At 40.1% G+C, this 26,808-nt stretch overlaps 2 protein-coding genes across 2 annotated transcripts in view; both read right to left on the bottom strand.

Moving 5' to 3' along the window:
• Positions 1-18,234, bottom strand: part of stk11 (serine/threonine kinase 11) — a 21,340-nt gene extending 3,106 nt beyond the window's left edge. Inside the window, exons 1-9 of the mRNA XM_026148841.2 lie at positions 18,045-18,234; positions 16,359-17,287; positions 7,766-7,849; positions 7,484-7,573; positions 7,047-7,179; positions 6,684-6,820; positions 6,461-6,588; positions 3,422-3,479; positions 3,081-3,274 (exon numbers count right to left, since the gene is read on the bottom strand). Of these exons, the coding sequence (XP_026004626.1) occupies positions 3,081-3,274; positions 3,422-3,479; positions 6,461-6,588; positions 6,684-6,820; positions 7,047-7,179; positions 7,484-7,573; positions 7,766-7,849; positions 16,359-16,645 (1,111 nt within the window). The 5' untranslated portion in view covers positions 16,646-17,287; positions 18,045-18,234. The remainder of the gene's footprint in view (positions 1-3,080; positions 3,275-3,421; positions 3,480-6,460; positions 6,589-6,683; positions 6,821-7,046; positions 7,180-7,483; positions 7,574-7,765; positions 7,850-16,358; positions 17,288-18,044) is intronic.
• An 886-nt stretch (positions 18,235-19,120) lies between these two features.
• sugp1 (SURP and G patch domain containing 1) lies at positions 19,121-26,653 on the bottom strand. The gene is made up of 14 exons (XM_026150465.2): positions 26,286-26,653; positions 25,657-25,831; positions 25,411-25,511; positions 24,999-25,247; positions 24,718-24,841; positions 24,515-24,615; positions 23,484-23,607; positions 23,064-23,392; positions 22,670-22,776; positions 22,344-22,521; positions 22,133-22,239; positions 21,051-21,196; positions 19,780-19,909; positions 19,121-19,559 (listed from the first exon to the last, which is right to left on the bottom strand). The coding sequence occupies exons 1-14, from the start codon at positions 26,302-26,304 to the stop codon at positions 19,533-19,535; spliced, it is 1,917 nt and encodes a 638-aa protein (XP_026006250.1). The 5' UTR covers positions 26,305-26,653; the 3' UTR covers positions 19,121-19,532.
• Between the last annotated feature and the right edge of the window lie 155 nt (positions 26,654-26,808).

Below are 26,808 nucleotides of genomic sequence, written 5' to 3' on the forward strand. Positions count from 1 at the left end.
ACGAGTGATTTAATTTACCAAACACACCAACATTTTATTCTTGTGAAGCTTCCTGTGAGTGAGAGAGCGTGTGTGTGTGTGTGTGTGTGTGTGTGTGTGTGTGTATGTATCCTGGAAACCCATTCAGACTCCCACACTGAAACCATTTCAGCAGGATTATTTTTAGATCGCTTCATTCACATTCTGCAGCTCCATTTGGTTTTTTAATGTGGGGCACCAATTCTAGATATCCGACACCGACTACTGCATTTATTATTACCGACTGTTGCCTAGCAACAGATAAAAGATTTTAATTCCGGGGGGGGGGTGTTAAAGGAAGAGTCGGGGTGCAAATTAAATCAAATGAAAAGATGCAGTTAATATCTGCTCTTACCAGAGCCTGTCAACAGTGGGTTAAAGTTTGTACACATATCATTTAAGTGCACCTTGTTCCAGCCCTCTGAACCTTATTTCATGGCAAATCATTATGACTCGGCACAGCCTGGAGAGGAAATGGGGAATTTAAGATGCCTCAGGTTCATACTGGGACAAGCCTGATCCAGACGTCCACATTTCCGCAAAGACCGTGAGGGCAAAGAGCCATCATGCTGTCAGCGTATAAAATGCATGAGAGCAGTCTGACGCAGAGATTTTAAGGCTTTTATAAGAACTTTTCATAAGTCTCACTTCTGCAGGAAAAAGGGAATCACTCACAGCACAAAATGTAGTAATGTTTACTATTCAGGGATTTCACAAACAATGAAAAACAAGAAAAGAAGAAAAAAGGGGGGTAAATTAGCAGACGAGCAATGAACCCTCACATTTAGGTCCTGTCATACGCAGGTATTCTGGTAAACTCAGCTTACATTACATTTAAAAAAAAAAAAAAAAAAAAATGGTGCTTGAGGTCACTTAACACAGAGCTTTGGGAAAACTCGCTCCTACTGGCTCGTAAAATCAACATTTTGTCTTACATCATAGAAGGTGTGCTCCTATATTTGTTTTATTTTTGGCAAACTGGACACCATGATATCATTTGTAGGTCTGGCACACATTTCTACATGCGTAAGTGTGGATGTAGGCTTACAGGAAATCAGAGAATTGCAAGTCTATTAATTTATGATTTTTTTTTTAAACTGCTGCTTTCCTAACTTTGTTAACTTTATGACTAAAATAAGTTAAAAGGATACCAACGAATTACTTCTTCCTCCACTCTACTCAGGATCCTTTAATAGGCAGTTTGTCTACTGAGTTCCTCTGAATAATAATAATAATAATAATTAATAATAATAATATTATCATCAATAACAACAACAGTAATAACAGTAACAACAACAACTTTTAACGAGTATTTAACATGTTTTGTCTTCATCAAGGTCGTGTCAGGTAATTTGTAGTCAAGTCTGGTCCCATTCATATTCATATCATTTTAAAACTACATGAACTCACACTGCACTGCAGCTGCACAGGGCCACAACCACGAGACATGATAGAAAATGTTATAAAACAATGCACACAAATAAAAACCCTGAGACTCACACAATTCCTAAATCGGTGTGGAAATCCTAGGAAATGACAGCAGCTTCCACGATTTGAGTTCACTGATTTGCACAGCCACTCCCAAAAGGAAATCACCAAACATGAGCACGATGTCAGGCTGAATGATTGAAGTGAAATAAATGATGTGTGATTACCAAGCTACATTAAACACCACATATCTGATCATTTGTGCGCTGACCTTCACACTGAACCCAAAGCCTTCAGTTTTAGTAACATTAAGACGTGACTGTTTTATTCTTTGCAATATGGGACGGAAAGATTAGCAGTAAGGCCTTTATCAAAACCAACAGTATCTGATAATTGCAAACTGCTGTAACATACTGAATACTTTAAAAGGGCAAGTACTTAATGTGAACTTCGATTTCTATGTGAATGGGATGGAAACAGCAGCGATGATTAAGTATTAATTATTTAGTCACAGGACATTACCTAATATATTTTATCCATACCATTTTACCATTTCCACACAAATCTTTAAAACAACCCATTCTTTCTGAATGTTTGTAAAGGCACAATGAAAGGCTAGGTGCCCGATTTCATACACATGTGACTATAGGACTGAAAACCCCTGAATGCAAGGAATAAGAGCTCTGGGCCAATACCATTTTCCACATATGGCATTAGCTACTCTGCTTACTTAGCCTCTGGAGGAAACATCCAATGTCTTGTGTATCCTGGATATCGACATTACACAGAAAATTTAAGACTTCCAATGTTATGCAGTTGTTTGGAAATACGAATTTTAAAAAAGCAAACAAAACCCATGGTTTTGATACTGCAGTGTTTCCATTTTCATTAACTGACCTTCAAAGCCAAAGGAAGGAAGAAAAACTCCTTTCTTTCATTAATCATTCACTTTGTGTTATTTATGTGCATTTCTTTAATTTCAGTTCAATGTAAGTATTTATTACATTTGGAAGTTTCCTGATTTCTCTTTGCTGCTCTGTCTGTGTGTGTGTCTGTGTGAGTGAGAGAGAGGAAGGAGTGGTGGAGCACAACACAGAACCCAGCAGCAGAGGAAGAACAGAAGCATCAATTGGGCTGAAGACAACTCCTCATTACCGTACAGCAAGTGCAATAAAAGCTTCCCAACACGTGCTCCAAAGAGAGACAGACGCTAACAAACCCCAGATATCTGTAAGCCCGAGTACTGGCTGACACTCTGTCCTCATGTGAATTTTCAGTAGTTCAGCTGTAATTTTGTGTCAGAGTTTAAATGACACCTCGTAGAGGCAGAGTAACAATTATGAAATGTCCAATTTTCTTCAATACAACAAACTAGAACAATGACACAAAACTAAATGGAGGAGTAAAGCAGTGAACCTCGGGCAAACTGTCTCGGATTTCAGCAAATGCATTTCCCCTTTTTGCTCTTCACATTGACCGTATCCCTGCATGCAACCAAAGCCTGCTCAGACCTGACTGTAAACAGAACTAAGACAACCAAAAACCTTTCCTTGTCGACAGATTCCGCATATAGCATATCTGCTTATGGAGAGTACCCAACTCAAATCATAAGAATTATCTAAGCCCACTCTTACCTGGCACTGTGAAGTCCTGAGTGTATATGATCTCATCCTCCCCATCATAGAGCTCGTCATCATCCTCCTCTGTGTAGCCATGCAGATCTTCTAGATAGGGCACCACCGTCATACTCCGCCAAGGGTCCCTGCTCTCTGCGCTGGCAGGGATGGGTACAGGAGGCTCAGATGGAGGGTGTTTCTTCCGCACCCAGCTGGTAAGGTTATAAGGAGGATGGGATGGTGGGGGGGAAAGGGCATGTAGATAACAGATCAGTCTTTTATTTTTAGTGTAGAGTATAATTTTCCAAACACCTGATAATTCGTATGCTTAGTCACAGTAATACAATCAAAATACTCACTTGTGTTGCCTTATGTTTTGTATGGAAAACCTCTTCACAGGATCATACTCAAGCATGCCTAGATAAGGGGGAGGGGGGAGAGAACAAAACACAAACACGATGTCAAGGTGAATTTAATCACGATGATCCTGAACAATTTCCTCCACTCACATCTGTTTCCATGGAGCATTTAACAAACTGCTGGGAGGCCACAGCAATGTGGGGAAGGTGAACAGCAGCCAGACAGCAACCTCATTCAAGAACATCAATTAATGAAAGTGATAATCTTATTAATCATTGTATGTCAAAGCATCCTGCACAGCTGAAGAAGTCAATTAAGTACAGTAGAGAGAGAGAGGGGGGAAAAAGGACTGAGCAACAGCTGTAACAATGTAAAGAAGATTTTGTATCTCAATTATCACAATGTGGGCTGAATCTGTGGGAAAAGCGCAGTGTCAGTGTGATAAGGTAGAAGTGATGCAGTGCCTCTCCTACTAATGTAATTGTTTCCTAGTAGGCAGAAAACAGGAGTATGCAGGGTGCTGATAGTAGTGCTGCGCTGGCTGAAAGACACCTTTTTGTGGCTTATTTTAGGCGATGTAATTATGGACCGACTATTTCTCAGGTGCTGCGCCATCACACACACAGACGTCATACCGATGACGGGGGACTGAAGCCCAGTATGTTTTTCAGAAGAAACAAATCAGGGAGTTCTTTTTTCTCTTCATTGTTAAACATTTGATTCCTTTTGACAGAAAAAAAAAATGTTTAAATCGCCTCCATTTGACCCAGAATCATTTTACAGGTATAAGCCCCAGCACTTATACCCGGCGCTTTTTTCCATAAAAGGACAAAGAGAGCAAAGCTGGATAATATGCTGAAATACAACTTAGCTTTCAGCCTTCATTGAAGGATTTCATTAGTTAGTAAAAACATAATCTTCCCAACATTGTTCTTGGATTTTATAGGCAGTGGGTTTGGGCTCTTGTAATAGATTCTTTTTCTGTTCCTTGTTTTTTTCCTCCTCCTTAGTTTCTTCTTCTTCTTTTTTTTTAAAAATTTATTTGTTTTTAACTGAAGGACTCTTGCCTTTTTTGTTTTTTTTAAACAAGGGGCAAAAGCAGTGCAGTATTTCACTTGGGAAAAACAATGCCCAACTGTGAAGTGCTTAGTATTCTGCTGCTGGCTCCAGATCAATGGAAACTACGTCAACAGCTGGAGGGATTTCTACAGTTTGGTGGAAGCCTGGCATGCTGAGAAGCCACAGTGACTTCCAGTGTCACAGCACCACCTACTGGGTGCACACAGAAAAGATCACAGTGAAACTGCTTGACATTTGAGTGATTTATTACCCACTAGACTGCTGGTTTTTCTATCCTATATTCTCCTGTTCACCAATCCTAGCAGTCTAGAGGATGTTTTCAGATATGATTAATAAGCATGACAAAAACATCTACTGTTAACGCTATGATCTTTAATGGATTCATTGTGCCCTAAACTGTAAATCCACTGCCTTTTATTTCAGCCTACACCTAAAGACTGACAGGCATAAAGGACTGAAAATAAATGTCAGTTTTTTTAAGTGTGACTCATTTTGCATTTCATGAAAATTGAGCTAAATCTAGGATAATGTATAGAAAACAAACACTGTAGTTTTGGATAAGGAGGGAAGCAACCTAAGAAACAAAATAATATATAAACCTGATGCATGCCTCATCTTGCAAACCATCTGGTGTACCGTCCTCAGTGGACAGCGGTTACAGCAAAACACCTGACTGCTAGGTGGTTAGTTTTGTGATGACGTTCAACAGCTGCAAGTAATTTTAATTTTAGAAGGGGGCACACCATCTGAGATTTTAAATAAACATCTATAGCAAACTTAATGTGTCACAAGTAACAGCCTGTTTTGTATCTTTACTTCGCAGCTCCTCCTACATGTCTCAAATGGTCAAAAATGGTTGGATCCATGCATTGGATTTGGCACCGTTTTTACACTGGATGCTCTTCCTAAAGCAATCCTATTAATCCGGTCTTGGGTCTGGCACAGAGAGTACACTGGTCTGCGTCTCCTTTTGAGCTCAAATAAGGGATCTTTCATGTGTTAACCACTTCATCGTAAAGCCACAGATTGAGAATAAGAGGGTCTTCATAGGAATCAGTAAACAAGGTACATCAAAAAGGTTTTTTTTTTCCCTCCAATTATATCTACCGGTATATATCTATATCTATATCTCTAACCGCATCTGTAACCGGAAGGTCGCCGATTCGATCCCTGGGCTCTCTGTCCTGGTCGTTGTGTCCTTGGGCAAGACACTTTACCCTACCGCCTACTGGTGTTGGCCAGAGGGGCCGATGGCGCGATATGGCAGCCTCGCTTCTGTCAGTCTGCCCCAGGGCATCTCTGGCTACAACTGTAGCTGCCTCCACCAGTGTGTGAATGTGAGAGTGAATGAATAGTGGTATTGTAAAGCGCTTTGAGTGCCTTGAAAAGCGCTATATAAATCCAATCCATTATTATTATTATCTATATCTCTATATCTATCTATCTATATATATATATTTTTTTTTTTTTGAAGTACATGTACATAGAAGCTTCCCGTGCACTCGGCACATATACATATGATGGTCAAATTCGTCCCATACTTTTGCAAGCATATTGGAGTCACTGCAGCCACTGTTGCTGTTATGCTACCTGCAGGTGAACAAGTGAAACTTACAAACCCAAATCTTTCTAACAGTACATGTTTCGATTGTTACCGGTGAAAAGCTGCAGAATTAAAGCACCTCGAAATCAATTATTCTTTTTGATAGGCACTGTATATTGACACCTCTAAAATACTAAGAACACCTATCAATAGCTGTGAATATGGTAATATTTCCAGTCCAACAAACACTCAATGCTGACTTTTCACTTTAAATCTGTGTGCACACAGGGAATGAAACACCACTCTCAGGTGCTGTTCAGCATTTGCAAGGAGGCGACAGACCACTGAATTGGCAAAACAAAATGCCAAAATTCATGCAGAAAATATAAACACTTTGGCTTCGAACAACACCAACCTCGCAGCAGGTCCGACAGGAGAGGTCCACACTCCTCAGGAATAGTGTACTCTCCTTTTCCAATGTTCTCAAATAGCTTATAGATGTTGTCCCCCTCAAATGGATACAGACTTGTTGTAATGTTATATCTGATTGAAAGGAAGCAAGAGTCAGAAAGAGTCAAGGACAGAATTTAGAGCTTTATGTGGATAAATGCATGACAAGTACGCAGAGTGCCGCTCACAGTGTTACTCCAGCAGACCAAATGTCCACTTTAAACCCTGAAAAGGTGTCCAGTCCATTGGCAATTTCTGGAGGCTGAAAGGCTGGAGAGCCCTGACTAGTACGACACGTGTCATCCTCTGCAAATGGGTGAAGGGCCTGAGGAAAAACAGCAAGAAAGAAATAGATTATTTTTTGTTCCTGTATACATTTCAATGCAAATAATTATAAACTTAACACCTTTAAAGCACCAACATAAGGAACAAACACAAGCACAAGGAATTAAAGTCATACACAAAGTCTATACAAAGAAATGCCAGCCCTTTTCTTCTAATCAAGAGTAAGAATTCAGAGAGTTTACGGAACTCTGGCAGGCGATGCTTACCTCTGCTACTCCCAGGTCGGAGATTTTAAGCGAGCCATCTGTGGTCAGCAGCAGATTCCCTGGTTTAATGTCTTTGTGAACTATTCCCTGGCTGTGCAAATATTCAAGGCCATCTAAGAGTTGGCAAAAGTACCTACAAGAAGCATCAACCAGAGGGAATTTATGGACACATTTAAAACCAGCCAAAGTCAATCACAGTAGAAGAAACTTATTATTTCTGTGGTTAGATAAAGCTGCATCACATTTTGCTTCAGCGGCTTTCCAGCAGTGACCCGACATTCACACAGTCTACGGTCAGCAATTTTAACGGTAGAGGCCCTGTAGTCTCCGATCTAAACTTAGGTTTGGAGCAGCGGCTGCAGAGAGGCTCAGACTAAATATAGCAGAGAGACTCAGGGATAGAGGAAGCAGAGAGGAGAAGTAAGAGGAAGACTTACCCGTGAGCTTGAAATACTGGAAACCTTTTCTCTGGGACGCTATCCAGCATTTCTTGCATCCCACAAACGCAATACTCCATCACCATATACGTAAGTCAGGAGTCAAGAGAATTTACCAAACCAAACAAACACATTTTTTACAATTATGAACCAACTATAAAATCGGGAAAAGTGCAGAACATAAATAGAACTTGGGTACAGAAATAACCAACTGTAAAATAGACCGTCTATAATAATTAATGTCAAAAATCAACATATGCTTATTCAGTAGGTAAAAGATATATTTTCTGCTTCTCTTCATTGTAAAGAACGTCCACCAACTGAATCACATTCTTGTGTTGGAGTCTTCTTAGCAGCTGAATCTCCCTATAAATGAACATACAGAGAAAAGACATGAAAATGCATCCACTTGCTTACTTAATGAGAGAAATTTTCTATTAGTATCATTTTCTACTGGGCCATGTTAGCTGCATAATGTAGGTTAAAGGCTGGGTACCGTACATCTGCACACTGGCTTCAGTGAGTGACTGTACAGCATGGCCACAACTGTATTATTAGTTTCATTACTTTCTAATAACCTGCTAAACAATGCGAGAACTGGTGAAAAATCTAGTTGTTTCACTACATAATGCGTAACAGGTTTATGATTTACTCTATACAGACAGTCAAATTTAAATTCATCATGTGATTTAGTTCTTAATGAAAAACATTGAATTAAGAGAAAACACATTTAAGACCGACTAATAGAAGAGGATGAGCAGAGTTGCAAGGACACCATGTTATCAGCTGAAACTGGCTTCTGATGGCCATGGGTAACAGTGCTGTCTGACATTTGCTGCTACTAACTTTAACAGAACACCATGCAGAAAAAGACACTTGGTGAAATATAGAGTTGCTGTCATCACAGTTTGCCCAGCAGAGCGGCTAAAGCCCTGACATTTACAATGCTCAGTATAGGCTAAAGCACCAGCAGCAGAGCAGATACAGTTAGGCTTTTTTTGGACAGTGGCACATTTTTCTTTGTAGCTATGACTATGTAACTGGGATTATGAATAAAATGAATAATAAAAATAATGAAAATTTCTATAATTTCTAAACTATTAGTGCCTGCTAAACAATGGATTGTTAAATTCTGACATGTGTCATACTGTTCGATTGTTTGTTAATGAGACCCTAACAAATATGCACCCACCAAAAACAGTGCAGCAGTAGCAACTCCATTCTTACTATAAAGACAGATAACCTGACAGTTTACTTTGCTGCCCAAAGAGGAGATGTTCAAATCACCGGCATGGCAAAACCCCTGGAGACTGAACATTAATCAGCGAGCCATGAAAGGGAACGCTAATGAATCTGGATCGTAAGAGGGGGGAGAAAAAAAAAGAAAAAAAAAGCACAAACCACAGACTTTCCAGGGGTAATATCCAGATGCTCCCACAGGAAATATTGAGGGCTTGCTTTACAATTACAGGAAGGAATCTAAAATCAAGTATCATTTTGTATTTTTGCACATTTCGCTGAGCATCATGATATATTATTTGCACTCATAACAAGACAACTTGTATTGGTCATAATTCAAAGCAGTTAGCATAACTATGAATGAAATGCTGCTTACTTCTCTGTAATATTTTTTCATATATAGTGAAGACCGGTTTGTTTAACTGCCATTTATGTTACATAATGCAGTAGAGGTAAACAGGGTAAAAAAACCCCAACAACAACATTTTTTTGATTGTTGAATAAGATTCTCCGCCTGCTTCTCTTGATACTACATCACACAATAACAAGTCAAAGCCATAAAGGAGGGCTGCCTAAAATAAATAACACTCTTCAGTCCCTTCAGAGCTGAGACATCATCTGTGCTCTCACAAAATACACACTTCAGAGCTTTTCTGGCCGTCGTCACCCTGCAGTGTATGAGCTGCGTCAATCCTTCGTCTTAAACACAACCCCCCCTACTGACAAATGGATATTCAGGGGCTAGTCAGCCTCTCGCTTTCACACACAGACACACAAGCGGTTACTGCTGCATCACTGCACTGGCAGAAAGACTAAAAAGCTCACCCACATGTAGAACAGAGCAACATTAAAATATCGAGTCTGAAACTGGCTACTAAATGATGTACAGATGTGTGAACTGTAGGAAATCACAGTGCATTAATAACAGAGCTCATTTCCATAAAAAGTGAATCATGAAATGGAGGCAGGGCTGTTGCTTAAGGCACACTGACTGCTGCAGTCCATCCACAGTCTGAGTTCAAATGTGCACCGATGGACCTCGTGCTTTCGAGGCCTGCAATCCGCAGAGCTTAGTGATATGGCAGTGACTCAGGCACACAGCACCAACATAAACAGCTGATCAAAATCTGCATCTCCACTGTGCCTACCCGTGTGTGTGTGTGAGCCTGTCATTCCAAATGTGGGAAGGGCATTCTTGGCGTGTTACCATAGGAACAGAAGTAGCATTGCTCAATCAAAGCAAGCATAAGCATGCTTGTCCCTATAGCAACACTTTAAAAGCAGGAAGTGTTAGGCACACAGGAATGCTCAACAGTGGCTGAATAGAGAGGCTGGGGGCTACTATGACACCCAAGCACAGACAGGCATTCACAGGCTCGGGAATACAGCTTCCTCAGGCTGGAAAACGTAAGGCAAACACCAAGTGGGAGGGGTGTACAAGAAGAAAAAGTACAAGGGGGAAAAAAGCAAAGGGAAAACAATTTCACACATCAAGAGACACTGCTATGGCCCCATTAACAAAGTGACAGAACCATGTACTATTGCAGCCTATAAATATAACCAAAGAAATCTAAAATAAGAAAGTGAGAACTGGCTTTAGATGAGCTACATTGTAACTCAGGAAAAGATACACCAGCATGCAAAGAAAGCAGTTGAGGCTGATGAAGACCTGCTTCGTGAAGCTGTGTGATATTCTAACACACCTGTTCAATCTGAAGCTCTCAAGGCTGCGGAAAATGCCTTGCTTGGTTCCCGTTCCAAAAAGTCATCTCACCAACCACAATGACTACAGACCTGCAATGGTCCCCTCACATGTCATTAAGGGTGTTTTCACACCTATAGCTTGTTTACTCTGGTCTCAAACAGTTGATGCTTGTAAACTGTAGCTTTTCCTTGTGGTTTGATTTCACACACAGAAAAAATTCTGTGTGAACCAAACTGCATAACTACAAACCCTTTATAAGGAATTCACATCGTTTAGCTGTTGGATGTATAGTCTTAGGTTTGTGTAGAAGCTGCTGTGTAATTTCCTGCAAATAATTAATAAAGGATCTAACTATTTATCTAAAAAAGAATGTGGTGCAAGAGTTTAGGCATTTTAACAGATCTTAGCTCTTGGATAACTTTTACCAGGGTCTATGAGCTTAATTAGCATGCCAGGGGTATTACTTGTTCACATTTAGGTCCAGAATATACTCTATTCCGGACACAGACAGTTGAAGACCTGACGGCTGGTGGCTCATACTTCTTTTTAAGTTTCCTTTAAGTCCACTGCTTGGGGTGCTCGTGGCTCAAGAGTTGGGAGTCCGCCTTGTAATCGGAAGGTTGCCAGTTCGAGCCCCGGCTTGGACAGTCTTGGTCGTTGTGTCCTTGGGCAAGACACTTCACCCGTTGCCTACTGGTGGTGGTCAGAGGGCCCGGTGCCGCCAGTGTCCGGCAGCCTCGCCTCTGTCAGTGCGCCCCAGGGTGGCTGTGGCTACACTGTAGCTTGCCATCACCAGTGTGTGAATGTGTGTGTGGATGACTGGATGTGTAAAGCGCTTTGGGGTCCTTAGGGACTAGTAAAGCGCTATACAAATACAGGCCATTTACCATTTAGTCTGTGCATTGTAATGAAAATTCCCAGCTGACAAGTCTGCATGGTCACAAAACAAACACCTCAGAAAGAGGAAAGATCTGAAAGACCAAGAAAACGCTAAAAAACAACTTATTGTAGGATTGCTAGTTAGGCTAGCAAAAGCTGCGTTAGACCTTCAGAAAACCTAGATAAAGTAGTGGTGTACTTGAACAAATGTGACCTTCATGGAAGAGTCAATAAAAAAAAAAAAAAGAAAAACATTTCCTGTGACCTCAACATGAAACTCAGCAGAAGTTTGAAAATGAAATAAACAAGCCTGATGTATTTTGGAAACAAGTCCTGTGAACTGATGAAGTTAAACCAGACCGTTTGTAGTGCAAAGGGCAAAAGGTACATGTGGAGGAAAAGCGCTGAACATTTTTATGGCACGAACCCTTCACCCACTGCTTAGTTTGGTGGCAGACGATGGCCATGGAGAAGATTTTTCTGGCAATAAAAAAACCCCCAATGAATTCTATGAAATACCACCAAACTTCTAGAAGGAAACAACACACCATGTATAAGGCAGCTGAAGATGAATAGGGGAGACCTTAAAATACACCGTGGATTACAACAGGAACTGCAAGATTAAGGTTTGGACATGGTGCTCACAGATGCCCGATATAAAAAACAAAACAAAACAAAACAAAAACAAACCCCCCAAAACAAAACAAGCATGGATATTAAACGAACTCTGCATGCAAGAAAGCTCATAAATTTCACATAACTGGAAGCCTTTTGCAGGAAAATTTTGCAAAATTCTCTCTAACAGCATTCTAAACACTCAAAAAAACAAACAAAAAAACCCCAAAACCCTTTAAGTTGTAATACTAGCCTGAGAAGATGTTACAAAGTACTGACTGTGTATCTATTTTTATAAGATTTGCACATGTGGACAAACCGGTTTTCACCATTCTGCTTTGAACAAACTTTTCAAAGTTTATCAGGGGAGACAGGCTACAGACTTGGGACTGGACTCAGGCCTGGACGTGACCACTCAAAAATAAAACTTAAAAAAGGAAAATGAGTCAGTGTCTTAATAGAAAATAAATGTCTCACAAGTTACATTTATTTTGCCAACAGTTGGTTTTCTAAGGATTTCAAATTTTGCATTTTCATTTTAACCTCTACCATCACTTCTGGTCAGCTTGTGCGTTTTGTTTTGTTTTGTTTTTTCCCCCAGCCATCATTGACTTAGTGACCTTTACACAAGGACTTACCCTAGTGAGATACTGAAACTCTAAAAACGCTCTTGTAACATTTTCCTTATCGGGACTTTTACGTAACACTGAAGATTTGCACAAAATACTTTTTTATAATGATTTTCTTCCTCCAGAAAATCAACACCAGTAACTGGACTTTGCATTTGTAGGTGTATTTAATTTGTTGTACTTTGATTACAAGTCACAAGTGATAATTACCAACACTACACCCCAGAGCCAGTAATGGGGTAGGGAATGCTAATTTATTGTTTTCTGGTTCTCTGCTGACATTAAAACAGACTTTGTCTTAGTGGTGTTGTTAAATATTCCCACTCATATCATCGAAGACTCAACAGTGCAAAATAATAAATAAAAATCGAGCAGAAATAAATAAGTATTAACAACATTGAGGTGAACAGTGATAAATGGTGAATTGAGCCGACTGCATTCTCAAACTGCATCGTAGTGCAAAGGCAGCACTATGGGTGAACAGAGCCAGTGAAGATACTAACAGCTGAGACTACAGCTGCTGCAAGGCTCTTTTATTCCCAGCAAACTAAAATGCAGCTTTAGATTATAAAGCACAGTTTTCTAGGACAAAATTTGTTTAAGTTAGATAAAACACGCCATTGCAATACCAACAAAATGATTCTAACTGAGCTTACGGGCTTTTTCATTGCTCTGCTGCTGTTGTGACTGTGGCCTAAAAAACCCCCCAAACAAACAAACAAAAAACCCCCACATTATCTTGCAGCTTCTTTCTGTCTGGGTGAACTTGCTCTGACAGTTTTCTAAGGCTTACTCTATAATTAGCACAGGCCCAAGGCGAAAGGCTGGAGTGATATTTAATAATACTGCTGTGATTAAAACTACCGATGCTCATCAAGAAATGTGGGATGCAAAAAATGAAAGAAAAGAAAAAAAAGAACACACAGACATGACAGCTAAATCACAGAGGCAGTGAGACAAAGGAAACAGAGCCCCAAGAACAGAAAACAATTACACAGTTACTAGAAATCCATCTACTACTCACAAACAAAAACAAAACACGTTACTGGTTTGTATAAGTAATATTTGATGACTAGGGGTGCAACGATACACAAAATTCACGGTTCGGTTCGGTTCGATACTTTGGTGTCATGGTTCGATATTTTTTCGATACAAAAAAAATTGTTCATGCCTTTTTAATTTGTCATTTATTAAAATTATAAATATATATTTTAACTCAAAAGTACAGTTTTTAAATTTAACCCTAACCCTTGTGCGTGTTTTTTATTTTGACAGCGAATGCGCACCTGCGGACCACTTATGTGCAGCCCTGGTTATTTAGCTCGTCATATTGCAGCCACAGAAATTCTTTTGTCCATGAAACCATAAAGCTGCACTTTCTTTTTGCCTTATAGTCTGATTTGTCATAACTTCTCCTGCTGCTTTTACACACGCACTCACATAAGCTCAGCGATTCTCTGCGCGATCAACCTCTCACATGTTTAAGCTTGCTGCGGGAGATTTCACTTGTCATGTTTGCATAGTAAGCTAACGATTAATAAGACGATGTCAGAGGAATTGGTGCACAAATTATCATCACTCAGAGATCAGTACTGTCGCTCTCTATACACAGTTCGCACGATTGCAAAGTGAAAGCAAAAAAACAAGCGCAAATTCAAACGCGACTTCAATATGTCACATATTGACAGTGGCTCACCGATGCCAATGACATAATTACCCAGCTACATTTCCGAAAGAATGCAAAAGCATTGACATATATTTTTCCTACAATAGCCCGACGGGCAGGGAAGAGATAGATTTTGGTAGCCCGACTGAAAAAAATCGCTAGCTCCGGGACGTCGGGCTAGCGATATTGCAAGCCCTGTATCTGATTGAGGAATCACTCATCTTTGGAAAAGAGAGTTTATTACAGAGAAATGTCTCTTTCCAAAATAAAAGCTATACTATCCGCTTCTTCTGGGCTATATTCTCAGCAGCATAAGGAGAATCATGTGCTAACAGCTGTCTAAATGACTCGGCTAAAGTTAGTAGCATGCTTGTTGTTTTTGTCTTTGCACTAGGATGATGTCGGCGTAAATGTGCAGTCTTATTCGTTGTGTTCCCACTAGTGCTTTCAGGTTAATCTCGTTGAAATGACCTTAACGCCACAACACGGCAAATCTCCGTTAACGAGCTACCGCCGATCGCTCCGTGCATGGGGCTAGACGGCCAACACGTTAACGAGCTAACTGCGCTAACACACTAGTTCACACCAATGTAATTGAGCATTGCATGGCACATCCAACATACTGTTTTACTTTAGTCCATGACTCGCTTACCTTCAGGGTCATACGTCACATGAAAACCAAAATAATTCCAAACGCCAGATCTGAATGAGAGTGGGGGAGGTCCATGTTGCTGAGAGCTTAACTTCTGTCTCGCTAGCTTGCCCTGTGCTCTTCCTCCTGACTATGCTGTCTGTGTGGAGCGCTCAGTGGATCTGCGCTCGACAGTGCAGCCTAGGCGGAGTAGTCGAACACAGATTCACTGAGCGCTCAACACAGACAGCATCGTCAGAAGGAAAATTGATAAAATAAATTACAAATGTTGTATTGTTCGATACATATGCGTACCGAACCGAAAGCACTGTATCGAACGGTTCAATATCGATACGAATATCGTTGCACCCCTATTGATGACATATTTTTTTTCCTCTGTGCATGTTGTGTAGATGCACTGGAATTAAATAACCGCTTTATCAAATGGATAAGTGAAGATCTGAGCTGAAGACACCGTTTTTTTCCCCCCATCACAGGGGGGATTGCGAACAAAAAACTAAGCATTAACAGAGTACGTTGATGAAAGTAATCAGGTTTCATGTTTATGTGACTACTGCAAAAAGCTGACAATGACCTATTGATGTGCATCTAAAAATCGCTGAATGCAGCATCCTCATGCAGCCTTTCGCTGTCTCCTTCACATTTTAGCAAAAATACACAACCATTTCCTGCAGTTTTTTTTCCCCCTATTAGATAAAAACAGATCCACACATTTGTGCATCGCTAATAAATCACTCTTCTCTTTTTTATGGCTAGGTGTAGAAAGTCATCATTTAGGCCAGATCTGCAAGTTGGCCTTGCATCTACGGATGGTGTTTGGCATATGTGTGTGCGAGCCAGCTTTGACTGGGAGGTACCATTAGTGCAGCGACACAAATGCTATTGATATTACTGATATAATTCTACTATTATTGACTTTGTTCATATAAATGACAGATGGATTACCCACCGCAATGATCAACGACTCTTACATTTTAATGGCTGCACAAGCACAACCTCACTCTCAGGATTCAAGAGTGATGCTGACTATGTAAAATTATCTTTGCTATGTCAATTGCTGGACAGGTTTGGCTTTGTTAAGTGAGAAAAATAACTGTGTATTGAAATTAAATGTCTCAAACATATTACAGTATTCTGGTGTTTGGATTGAAACTAAGGCTTTGTGTCTGCCTTTTTCCCTTATCAGTTATGATCGGTAGGTTTCAAGTACAGTATCAGGTTTTTCATTTTAAAAATACAAATTAGGAGTTGTACACGTTTCGGAAAGGGAGCTGCATTTTTTTAAAGGCTATGGCACACATTAAAACTCATAAGAAACTGATTTTACTGTTGGCAGGCTAAATTAATTTTCTGTGTAGTGACTAAAATTAATTATATTTTGATCATACACTGCAGGCATGCCACCTAGTTTTACCTAGTACAACCAACTAAAAAGACCTTTCAAGAGGCATGTGTGAAACAAGATAAAACACAAATTGGGAAACACTCACTTTTTCACATTGGCTTCTCCATTGGGAATCCTCCTAAGCTTCTTCTTCTTCAGTATCTTGACAGCCCTACGACAAAGAGTCTCTGAGTCCAGCATTTCTTTCACCTTGCCATAAGATCCTTCCCCGAGTAGATCCCCCATCAAGTACTTTCCTATCAGCTTTGCCCTCTTCCTCCGAGGCTGGTAGATCACCTCTGTAGAGTCAATGCGGTGAATAAAAGTATCCATCTCCATCAGTTCATTTTCATTTAGATAGTCAGACAGGTGAGGCAACTCGCTGGCACTCATGATTGACAGCTTGTACTTCCAGGGAAGGAAACGGTTTGCTGCTGTGAAGTAACCCACTGGTAACCTTTCAGCACGGAGGTGAGTATTTTAATTCTGCAGGATGAGTTACAAAATACTGAACATTGGAGAGGGAGTAATCAGGCCTGAGAGTTAAGGGGAGGAGGTGGGTGATCAGGCCCAATTTGTAAACTTTTTCACTCAAGAGGGGCAAAAAGGGGCAAAAAACCCTTGGAGTCCAGTACCGAGTTAGTGCTTTATACTGTGCATTTTAACTACATCTACAACAAGTGCGGTTGAACAGAAAACTGGAAAAAAAAGCGATACTACAACGTTTTTCTTCTCTTTCACCAATCACCTCAGAATTAATACCATACAGTCTTAAGCAGAGGCAACCAGTCTTGATTCAAGGCCACGCAGCATGGCATTTCTGTCAAGGGTCCATGCTGGATATCAGAGTTTTCTCAGGGTACATAAGTGTTTATAGCTGGATTGGATCCAAGCACAGATCTACAGCCAGAGCATGCAGCAGTATCAGTCCAATCTCTGCTATCAGTGGGGCTCCTGGAGATCGACTCCAATGTCCAATGTGTTGAACTGTCCTCAGGTGTCCTCCATGTCACCGCGGTTTTTACTGCCCGGTGCCTGAAAATATGAGTAATTTAAACATTAATAAAAACATAAGCATAAGTTAGCCATCTTTGGTAAACAATCGACAACACATCAACACCTAACCACCTTGAAATCCCGTGGTCAAAAAACAAAACAAAAGTCACCAGGTTATTCTTTCTATATGCAAACATAACAACCTCATATATATGTAAGGATTGTAGTTTACAAGTTCTTAAGCCGGAATAAATATTTTAAGTGTCAACTGTTGGCTAGCTGATAAGCTAGTGCAGCAAGTCTGCTTGAATGAACTAGCCTGAAATGCCACTTTGCGGTCCGTCGGTAAGCACACATTCAGCAAGCACAGTAGGTTTCATCTCAGAGACATGCTTAAAAACAACAAATAGCAATTTAATTTGACAGTGAACTGACAGAGAACAGCTGGTAGGTGAGGGGGTAACCGAAACGTCGTCATCCAACTGGAGCTAACGGTGGCTGTGCACCTCCAGTACTAGCTAGCCAACTTTGCCTGACGTTTGTATTTAGCGTTAGCCAACTTCACCTCCTTTACCGGTGGAAGCGGAGGCAATAATGGGGACACACATTGTTCTCTAAAGACAAGGCATTACGCTTAGCCGACAACAGAGACACCATCTTCAACATCTTCTACACTCAGAAGAAACGCACCAGATAAATTCAGCTAACGCAAGCTAACCGGAGTTGCGTTGGATGCCAATGTAAATAGCGAGCTAGCTGGTTAACAAGCTAACTAACTCCCGGTACTGGGTCTCACCTAGATCCAAATGAACCTCCTTTTCGCTGCAAGGTTTGTCCTCTGTTGTGAGTCCGTCCCCAATGAATAAATTATTTAACTTTAGTCTGACAAAATCTCAGTGATATATTTTTTCCCCTGACTCTTCGTGTTACTCTTGCTTCTCAGGTTGTCGCCATCTTGTTTACCTACCCACCCCCCCCCTACTCGCAGGGACAGCCCATAGGTTAATGCGTCAAATCAAAGTTTTTTCTCCCCCCCAAACAATGTAGAGGAATGTCAACAACAGGGGAGTTTAATACAACAACTGTAATCTTTCTCATTTCACTTTTAATAAGGGATTTTACCCCATTGTTATCTGTGATCATTTATATTTCCCAGGAGGAGAGTATATTCTCGGCAACTGTAGTTCATTTTTCTCAAGCACTGATTACAAGAAAGAGAAATTGTTAACTGAGACAATTAATTAACCAATTAAATATCCAATTATTCCAACTAAAAAATGTCAATCATTACTTGTTTCATCTTCTCAAATGTCAGGATTTATTTGCCTTCAAGATAAATAATTTAAGTATATTGTCAAAAGCTATTTTACATCCCTATCACAATTCTCATAAATTTTAAGAGATCAAAAGATTAATGGATTATAATAATTGCACCCACTAATATCTGTCTTAAGAAATTTAATCCATCAAGAAACCCTCATGCCATTAACCAGCAACTCTCGATTTACTTTCTACTTTCACTTAAGTTGCCTCTGAGGAGCAGCTCTTGCTTAGCTGGGATTTCTGAGTTATATTTATCCTGTCTAAACCTCTCTGGAGAATGGCAAACTGAAGGTCTGGTTTCACTGATTTGTCACTCCTCACTACTGGCTGCTTGAGCCCGGTCAAGCCTGCTTAATGACTCACTGCTGTACAGAGCCATGGCAGAATGATTACCGATCAAACTATCAAATATGATTACACGACTGCCTACACTTGGCACACAGGTATGTCATAAACTGAAAGTAAGATACTCTTGACCCCTGCATGTCCTCTAATAAATAGATTATAAACAAATAGGTATAAGCAGGTGAAAAGATAACTGCACATTTCAGGTGGCTGTTTTATTGCAGAAACTGTAGCATATAGTGAAAATAATCAAAATTGTTACAGAACACAGTAAACAAAACTATACAGAAAATTGTGTGCTAAAGCAGAAGTGAGTTTATTAGATGGTAAAGCAAAAAGATGTAATGAGTTTACTTATTATAGAAGTTGGGTGAGGACAGTATTTGTTACAATCTGTAATTGAAATATAACACAGATGATCAAATACTGAAAACTGTGTGTAATTACACCAAACAAACTAGAGAATCTACAGAGCTTTATTCCATTTTCAAACTTCGTCATCCTCTTGGGCACGGGCACACACACACACACACACACACACACACACACACACAAAAAAGCTTTTTATTAAGTTACAATAAAGAAGAATAAGTATACACATAAACAGCTGTCTACATTAGTAATATGGTCTCCGTGGATTATTCTGTAAGAAGACAAAAGAAAAAGCAGATTAAATTCAAGCACAACAAAGGACTGTGTGTGGCTGTGCAGCAGAAATCTTCTTTAAAAAGTCAACAGATCATAACACGGAAACAATGTGTGGCTTTCTTTATGCAAATCCAAATTATGTAAACAGTTTAAATAAATTGGTGAAATTTTATAGATTACTTTTACAATGTTAGAAAACATAAAAGATATGTTACCAGTGGGTTGGGCCTGAAGCGGTAGGCGAGCATCATCCTCTTTCTAAAAGCGTCATATTCATCATCACCTTTCGAGAGCTCAGCTGGGCGGTCAATTCCAAATCCTGCTCCATTCATAGCCGTAGTTCCCCTGGAGTGAGACAGAGAGATCATAAAACAAGACTTTTTTGTGTCTCTCTGATACGAGTGTTACAGTCTCTAATAAAAACAACTGCTCTTCCAAATCAGAGGTGTAAATAATGAAAGTATTAATGAATGGCTACCGTGCACGTTGGCTCACTGTCAAACTCATGGCCCCCTGAGACAGCTGAATATAAACAGAGCCAGTGGTAATAATGGCTGTGTTTATATTCAGCTATTTATACCTAAATAGGTCTGCTAAGTCCTATTTAGGTATAAACGCCCACAAGATTTACAAGCACACACTGTAAACTGACTGCTAAGTAATACATTCCTGACACTGTCATTACCGGGTCATTTAACGACACCAAATTACACTTTTATATACTTACTGCACTAAATGTTGAACTAATAATTCCTGCAATGTATGTACCAAAGTACTGAAGTAGTAAATCAGGTGTAGTTTACTTACACTCATCATGGGCATGGATTTCATGGTTATTTAGAATTTTTGCAACCGTTCATCTTCCAGGATGGAGTGATTATACAGCATATATTACTCTCTATCGACTTAAAAAACAAAAACAAAAAAACAAAACAAGAAATGGTGCACAAGTTGGAATCTTTTTATAACTGCCAAAACTCAAGAACTGGAAACTGCTGGAGTGTCACTGTCCACACTGAAGCGAGTTTCACGTTGACATGGAGTGAGAGGGTACTGACCAATAAAGACGATCCTGCTCTAAAAACACCTTCAAGATTATCCAAACCAAATTTCAGTCAAAGCAGGTTAACATTAAGCCGATGGAATGGCCTTCCCAAAGCCCCGACCTCAACCTTATTGAAAATCTGTAGACTATGTTTAAAAGCTGGGTTTAAATGAACTGGTTTGCCAATACCAAAAGTGTCTGGTTGAGGTGCAACTTGATAAGAGACATTTAACCAAATATTACAATCAATCCATCCTGGAAAATTAACAGTTAAAAGAAATCATTTAAAGCCCCAATTTACCACGGCATTCATGCCCATGATTAGTATATGCAAACTTTTGCCCACAACTGTAAACACCAGAAATCCAACATGATAAAATTACGGCACTGAGTTCGGTTTAATTTAAATATTAGAAGGATGATATAAGTAGAAATGCTCACTTGTTGACAGGAGCCTTTATTCCTTGTCCTTCACTGCCGAGGCCTTCGCCTTCTTTCCAGCCCATCTTCATGAGCATTCGGAAACCGAGATTCTCCACCGTCAACTTAAACTCTTTGTATTCTGAGTAGTCAGGGTCCCGACCCTCCTGTGAATCCAGGAAAAAAAGTTGAGCATTCATAACAAACAGAAGCAGCATTGTGTTTTGATTCCACACATTTTTTATGACTGTGAGGAATCATAATTCAGTTTTATTAGAAACACTCAAAAAAATCCTAAAGATATCGCACAAACATGGAGCCAATGGGACATGGAAACAGCTAAAATAAAGCAATAATGTTTATCATCCTTGGGAAGTGCACATGTACAGAAACAGGGAGTGTATATAGTTGATTATTAGATTTGTACTGTTAAGTCATAGGTGTCCTTCTATTTTTTAGTTGTTTTAAATGTTGAGAACATTATAGATGATGTATCTCAATAACACTCAGCCTTCAGGCCTTCATCAAATACAGCCTGCAAAAACATATGTACTATAATAACCCAACAGTTATATTACATTTTCCTCAAAGACACTTGTCTGTGTTTATATGTGCTTAGACTCAAACTGTATGCCGTTTGCCATTTAAAAAGCCACATCCTGGAGCTGACTTTCTAACAACTTCCCATGCCTCTGGGAGACAAATTACATTCATAGTGCTCATTTTTTCAGCTTTGATACTTTTTGATGAGATAATAACAGTGTCAAATCACACAGATTTCTTTTTAAAGTAGCAATTACAGTCTGTTCCTAGGGGACTTTCAGAAAGGGACGAGGAATGTGCTGGGAAATGGGCAGTCTGGGTTCAACTGCTGAGGCATTTCAGAAAAACTTTAGCTCTACTAAAGATATGTATGCATTTGTTGTGGAAAAGACACTAAATATATATATATATATATATATATATATATGAAAAAACTGATTTACAAGGGCCTACTTTTGCAATCCTTTCTTTTCCCCAGAAATAACATGCGTGATGCATTAAACAAATCCTGATATTTCCTTCCCAATTTGGGGAAGTGTTGAATTGAAATGAAAACTGACCTTTAGTGCCTTGAAAGTCTCCATAAACTTCTCCAGCTCCTCTGGGGGCAGGAAGTCACCAATAAAGTGCTTCCCTTTACCCATTTCTGTCAGAGATTCAGCCCATTCTGGAATAGACATTTACATTAAAAACAAAACAAAACTAAGTCTTCAAAATCCTATAGAGTTAAAGTGTAAATGAATGATTTTCCAGGCTGCTGGTAAAACTCACCGCGAGTCTTCTCCATTTCCATCTTTCGGAGCCGATGTTCCCAGGTCCCCGCTTGCTGGTCAACCTCTTCATCGCTGTCATACTCGTGCTGATGCTCTCTTATGGCCTTCTCCCACATCACTTGCATGTCTGCCATTGCACGCTTGTGCTTCATGATCATGTCATACATCTCTTGCATCTGCAAAAAACCCCAAAAACAACACCTGCTCAGTTAGCAACACATATGTTGTTAAGAACTTCCAGGAAATTATAATCTTGTATGATCTGAAAGAAATTTAAAAGACTAAAGCAACAACACTATGTATTCTTTTTTAATACTTCCATACCTCTTGTTGTTCTTTCAATTGTCTCTTCTGGTCCTCAGATAATTCTGTCACTCCAACCAGACCAAGAGGTTTCCCTTTTTTATAACCCAGACCTCTCAGCTCCTGGACTAAAACGGGGAATATCCATTAGTATGTATAATGCTAGCAATCTCAATTTCTCATTAATTGTCAAACTATCTTGCTGGGCTCAATGTTCAGATGACTTTATGAAATATGGCTATGAGCATTAGCATGCATAAGTTGGAAAATATTTAATAATATTTGTTGTCAGCTGCAAAACACATAATACCGTCTTACGAAAGAATTGCACAAGAAAAAGGTTTGGGGTTAAATTAATATTCATCCCCTACAAATAAACACATGAACAGTACTTGCACATTTGTAAAGTAAATACCAGAAAGTGATGGTGCGTTAGGGTCTGGAAGACTGTTCTCATGAGGAACAACAATGAGAGGAATAGGCAGGTCGACTTTGTCTTCTTCAGACCCCCATCTGCTCTTCCTCTTTCGTTTCACAGGTGGGGTTTCTGACTCCTTAAAGTGAAGTGCAGATGGTTGGCTCTGTTGTGGAGAGATTTCTGGTACTGGAAAAGCAGCTGGTGGCTTAACAGCTGTCCTGGAATCTCCTGTTAAATCTGCAGAGTTCTGAGAGTTTGCAGCACGATACTCCTTTACTTTCTCTTTGTAGAAACGGTGGGCTGGACTTTGTTCATCATATAAAAAACTGAAGGACAGAAGATTCATACAGTTCAGACGAACTATCAAAAAAGAAAATGTGAGACATGCAGGACACAGGAACAGATATGGCCACTTACCTGAAGGCTGGGTTGTCTCGGTTGCGCTCAGCAGCGATGGCTTCCACCTCTGGGCCACCCTCCGCCACAAACTTGGCCAGCTTCTCAGCCACCTGCTGGGTTTCCGCGTCCACTGGGGGGGAGACTTTAAGCAGCCTATTAGTACTGGGAGTCAATTCACACTCTACTACTGTACCGTACTCAACTGGCCCTCATACACCACCAGTCTAGAGCCAATAGGGGATAAGAAAAGGAAAAGGGAAGGAGGAGCAAGGGGGACAGGGGTGGTGAATGGGGAACTGTATGGATTTGAGGCGTTTACTGTAACAAATGAAGAATGAAGCCCTGAGAGACTCCAACAACATACAGTATGACTATAATTTAAAACTTACATCTGCATTCATTACACCGTTCAAGTCAAAGTCTAATACTGTATTTATTAAAGACTTATCCAAAAATAAATCAGTATAGCACAGTCATTGTGCCAGAAAACAGATTGAGAGTCTGAAAGCAAAATCTGCAACATATTAAGCACAGTTAAAAGCAAAGGCTAGCTGTGATGTGTTGGCATGAAGTTGGAAAAAGACCCAATCAGAAGCAGAAAGTGGGTGTTGAAAAGTGCAGATCCAGATCAGAACTTTAAAATACATGAATGGTTCAGCTGCTTTCTAAATATCTCAGTTTTAGATATGCTAGGAGTAGACACAGTAAAAGTTACACATTTAAAATAAAAAAGTATTGGTGTAGATGGTAAGCTGCACTAACACTACTGAGAAATGTGAGCCTTCTGCTATGCAGTTTTCAAAACAGATCAAGTTATGATGAACTCCGTTGCAATAGTACATTAGTTACAGGCTTCTGTAGTCACGATATTAGCCATCACTATCGAGCTCTGAGTATCTCAGTAGTCAGATTATAATACCTGAAAATTGCAAGTGTATCTGAGAATGCGGTATCGGCATGCATTCCTGTGCAATAACAGTAACTCTTGAGAGGAAAGATTAAAGAAAAGAAGCAGAAAAGGAAGTGTGTGAAGTAAAAAGGCCATTTACCATTATCTGAGAGTTTCTCTGGTCTTTGCAAATCCTTTTTCCATTCTGCAATCTTTTTCTTGTAGTAGAGATATTCCACGCTGCTCTTATCATACAAAAAACTAAAAGACAAGGGCAAAAATTGTAAAACAGATATGTCTGAAAAAAACTTTCAGAGTAAAATAAGTCTTACTAAGTTAAGCGACAATGTCCTTCAAACTTACGAGAAAACAGGATTGTCCTTGTAGTCTTCCTTGGCCTTCTTCTCCAACTCAGGTCCCCCCTCGGCCACAAAAGAAGCCATCTTGTCGATAATGAGTCTGGTGTCTGAATCCTCTGGGGGAGAGACTTTAAGCACGCTATGAGTACATTTACTCAAAGGGCACAAATGACAAAATGCCAGTCACAAGGCAACTGTTCCACTGGAGTACGCAGAGGATGCACTGAAATGTCCAAGCCATGGAGGTGTCCCCTGACACAATGAAAAACACAGGCCAGGAATTACCTTTCATCTCTAAGAATTTGGAGTAATCGGCCTCTTCTTCCTCATCATCACCATCTGGAGAGCAAAAGACACTTGGCCTCTGGCTGAGAATGGGATTCTTCTTGGACTGTGAGAAGCTCTTGAACTGATTTAGCATGCTGCTGACTCCAAGGCCAGGTCGCTGGCCAACGAAAATGCTCTTTTTCTGGAGCGCATTTCCTCCTGGTGATAAAGTTGGGGTTGATGGGGTCTTGGCATCATTGATGGAACCTAGAAAGAAAGGGAGACACTTCAGGAAAACCCTTCTACTAAATTCTATTATATTTAGATTCTAATTAATTAGGTTATGCATACTAATGCAAACTGTCCCATCTAAAGCTCTGCTAAATATCATTCAATATTTTGAGTAAGCTGTGCAGAATTGGGTACTAACCAGACACATGCGCCTTTTCCTTCTGCATCTTCATGAACTGCTGTAAGAAGCTCCCATCATTTGCGAACTTATTTGTGGAAGCCCCTTGGACACTGGTAGAACTACAGGGATAAAAGTGTAAAAAGGTATTTTTAAAAATATGTTTTCAAGTCTAAGGTTGGCATCACAGAAAACATTCACGTGTACAAGTATCAGATTGTTGGTATTCAAACTGAATGTGGGCCATGATAGGATGTGTATAATTACCTTTCAGGCAGAGGCTTGCTAGTGGTTTGAACATTCATTTTTGCTTGCTCTGCCATTCTTTCTTCGATCTCTTTTTTCTTCTGAGCTATCAGTTTTTCTTGACGGAGAATAGTCATGTTCATTTTGCTTTTCTGTGGTTGGATGGGTCTGGACTTCCACCCTCCTCCTCCTCGACCTCAAATACATGACAAAATACAATGCATGTGACAACAAATCTAAACCTCTAACAAAAGATAGAGCCACCCTCTGAAACAACTAGCATATCAGGAAATCTGACACTTATTTTATAAACAGGCGAAGACTAGTGCTAGCCTTTTATAAAAAAAAAAAACACTTATTCGAGCAACAAAACAATTTTCAGTAGCTATGTGACGAACTCTGAACTGGGTTAAAGAGGCAGTTGTGTCTTTAAATATGATTGTTAAAGACTGCAGTTAAAATGTGTATTTATTGAACTGTATTGATCTTATTTAAAACCTGATCCAGCTAACCCAACAGCTAGTTAACTTAGCTGGCGTTGTACACTGGTTCAAACAAGCTAAATTAGCTTGTGAGATTTAACGGATAAATTATCGACCTTAAAGTGCAGTTTGCACGTATTTGGCGTAAATCTCACTGTAAAGGTTTACCTGAATCGCCAGACTCCATGGTCGCAGCAGGAAGAAAAATGCACTTCTAAAGAAGACGAGCAGGGACGACACAAAAGGCCTGCAGTAGTTACGGTAGAAGCGGGGCGACTTCAGGCTGAATTTCCCCACAAAACTTCCGGTTTCCACTCACCAGAATAAAAGCATAATTTTTACCTCGAGCCTTAACCGCATTTACTTTAAAGTCTATGTAGTAAATCGGGCGATCGTGGCTCAAGAGTTGGGAGTTCGCCTTGTAATCGGAAGGTTGCCGGTTCGAGCCCCGGCTTGGACAGTATCGGTTGTTGTGTCCTTGGGCAAGACACTTGACCCGTTTCCTACTGGTGGTGGTCAGAGGGCCCGGTGGCACCAGTGTTCGGCAGCCTCGCCTCTGTCAGTGCGCCCCAGGGTGGCTGTGGCTACAATGTAGCTTGCCATCACCAGTGTGTGAATGGGTGGATGACTGGATGTGTAAAGCGCCTTAGGGACTAGTAAAGCGCTATACAAATACAGGCCATTTACCATA

Source organism: Astatotilapia calliptera, chromosome 18 (assembly GCF_964374335.1).
Source record: "Astatotilapia calliptera chromosome 18, fAstCal68.1, whole genome shotgun sequence".
NCBI classification, from domain to species: domain Eukaryota; kingdom Metazoa; phylum Chordata; class Actinopteri; order Cichliformes; family Cichlidae; genus Astatotilapia; species Astatotilapia calliptera.

Bases quoted from the DNA above. Each gene is read 5' to 3' on its own strand.
- sugp1 (XM_026150465.2), bottom strand. The intron at 22,522-22,669 runs GTATGGAAGTAT...GGTTTTTTGCAG, and splicing joins AATTGAAAGAACAACAAGAG to ATGCAAGAGATGTATGACAT. The intron at 19,560-19,779 runs GTAACATATCTT...GTCTTCTTACAG, and splicing joins GCTTCAGGCCCAACCCACTG to AATAATCCACGGAGACCATA.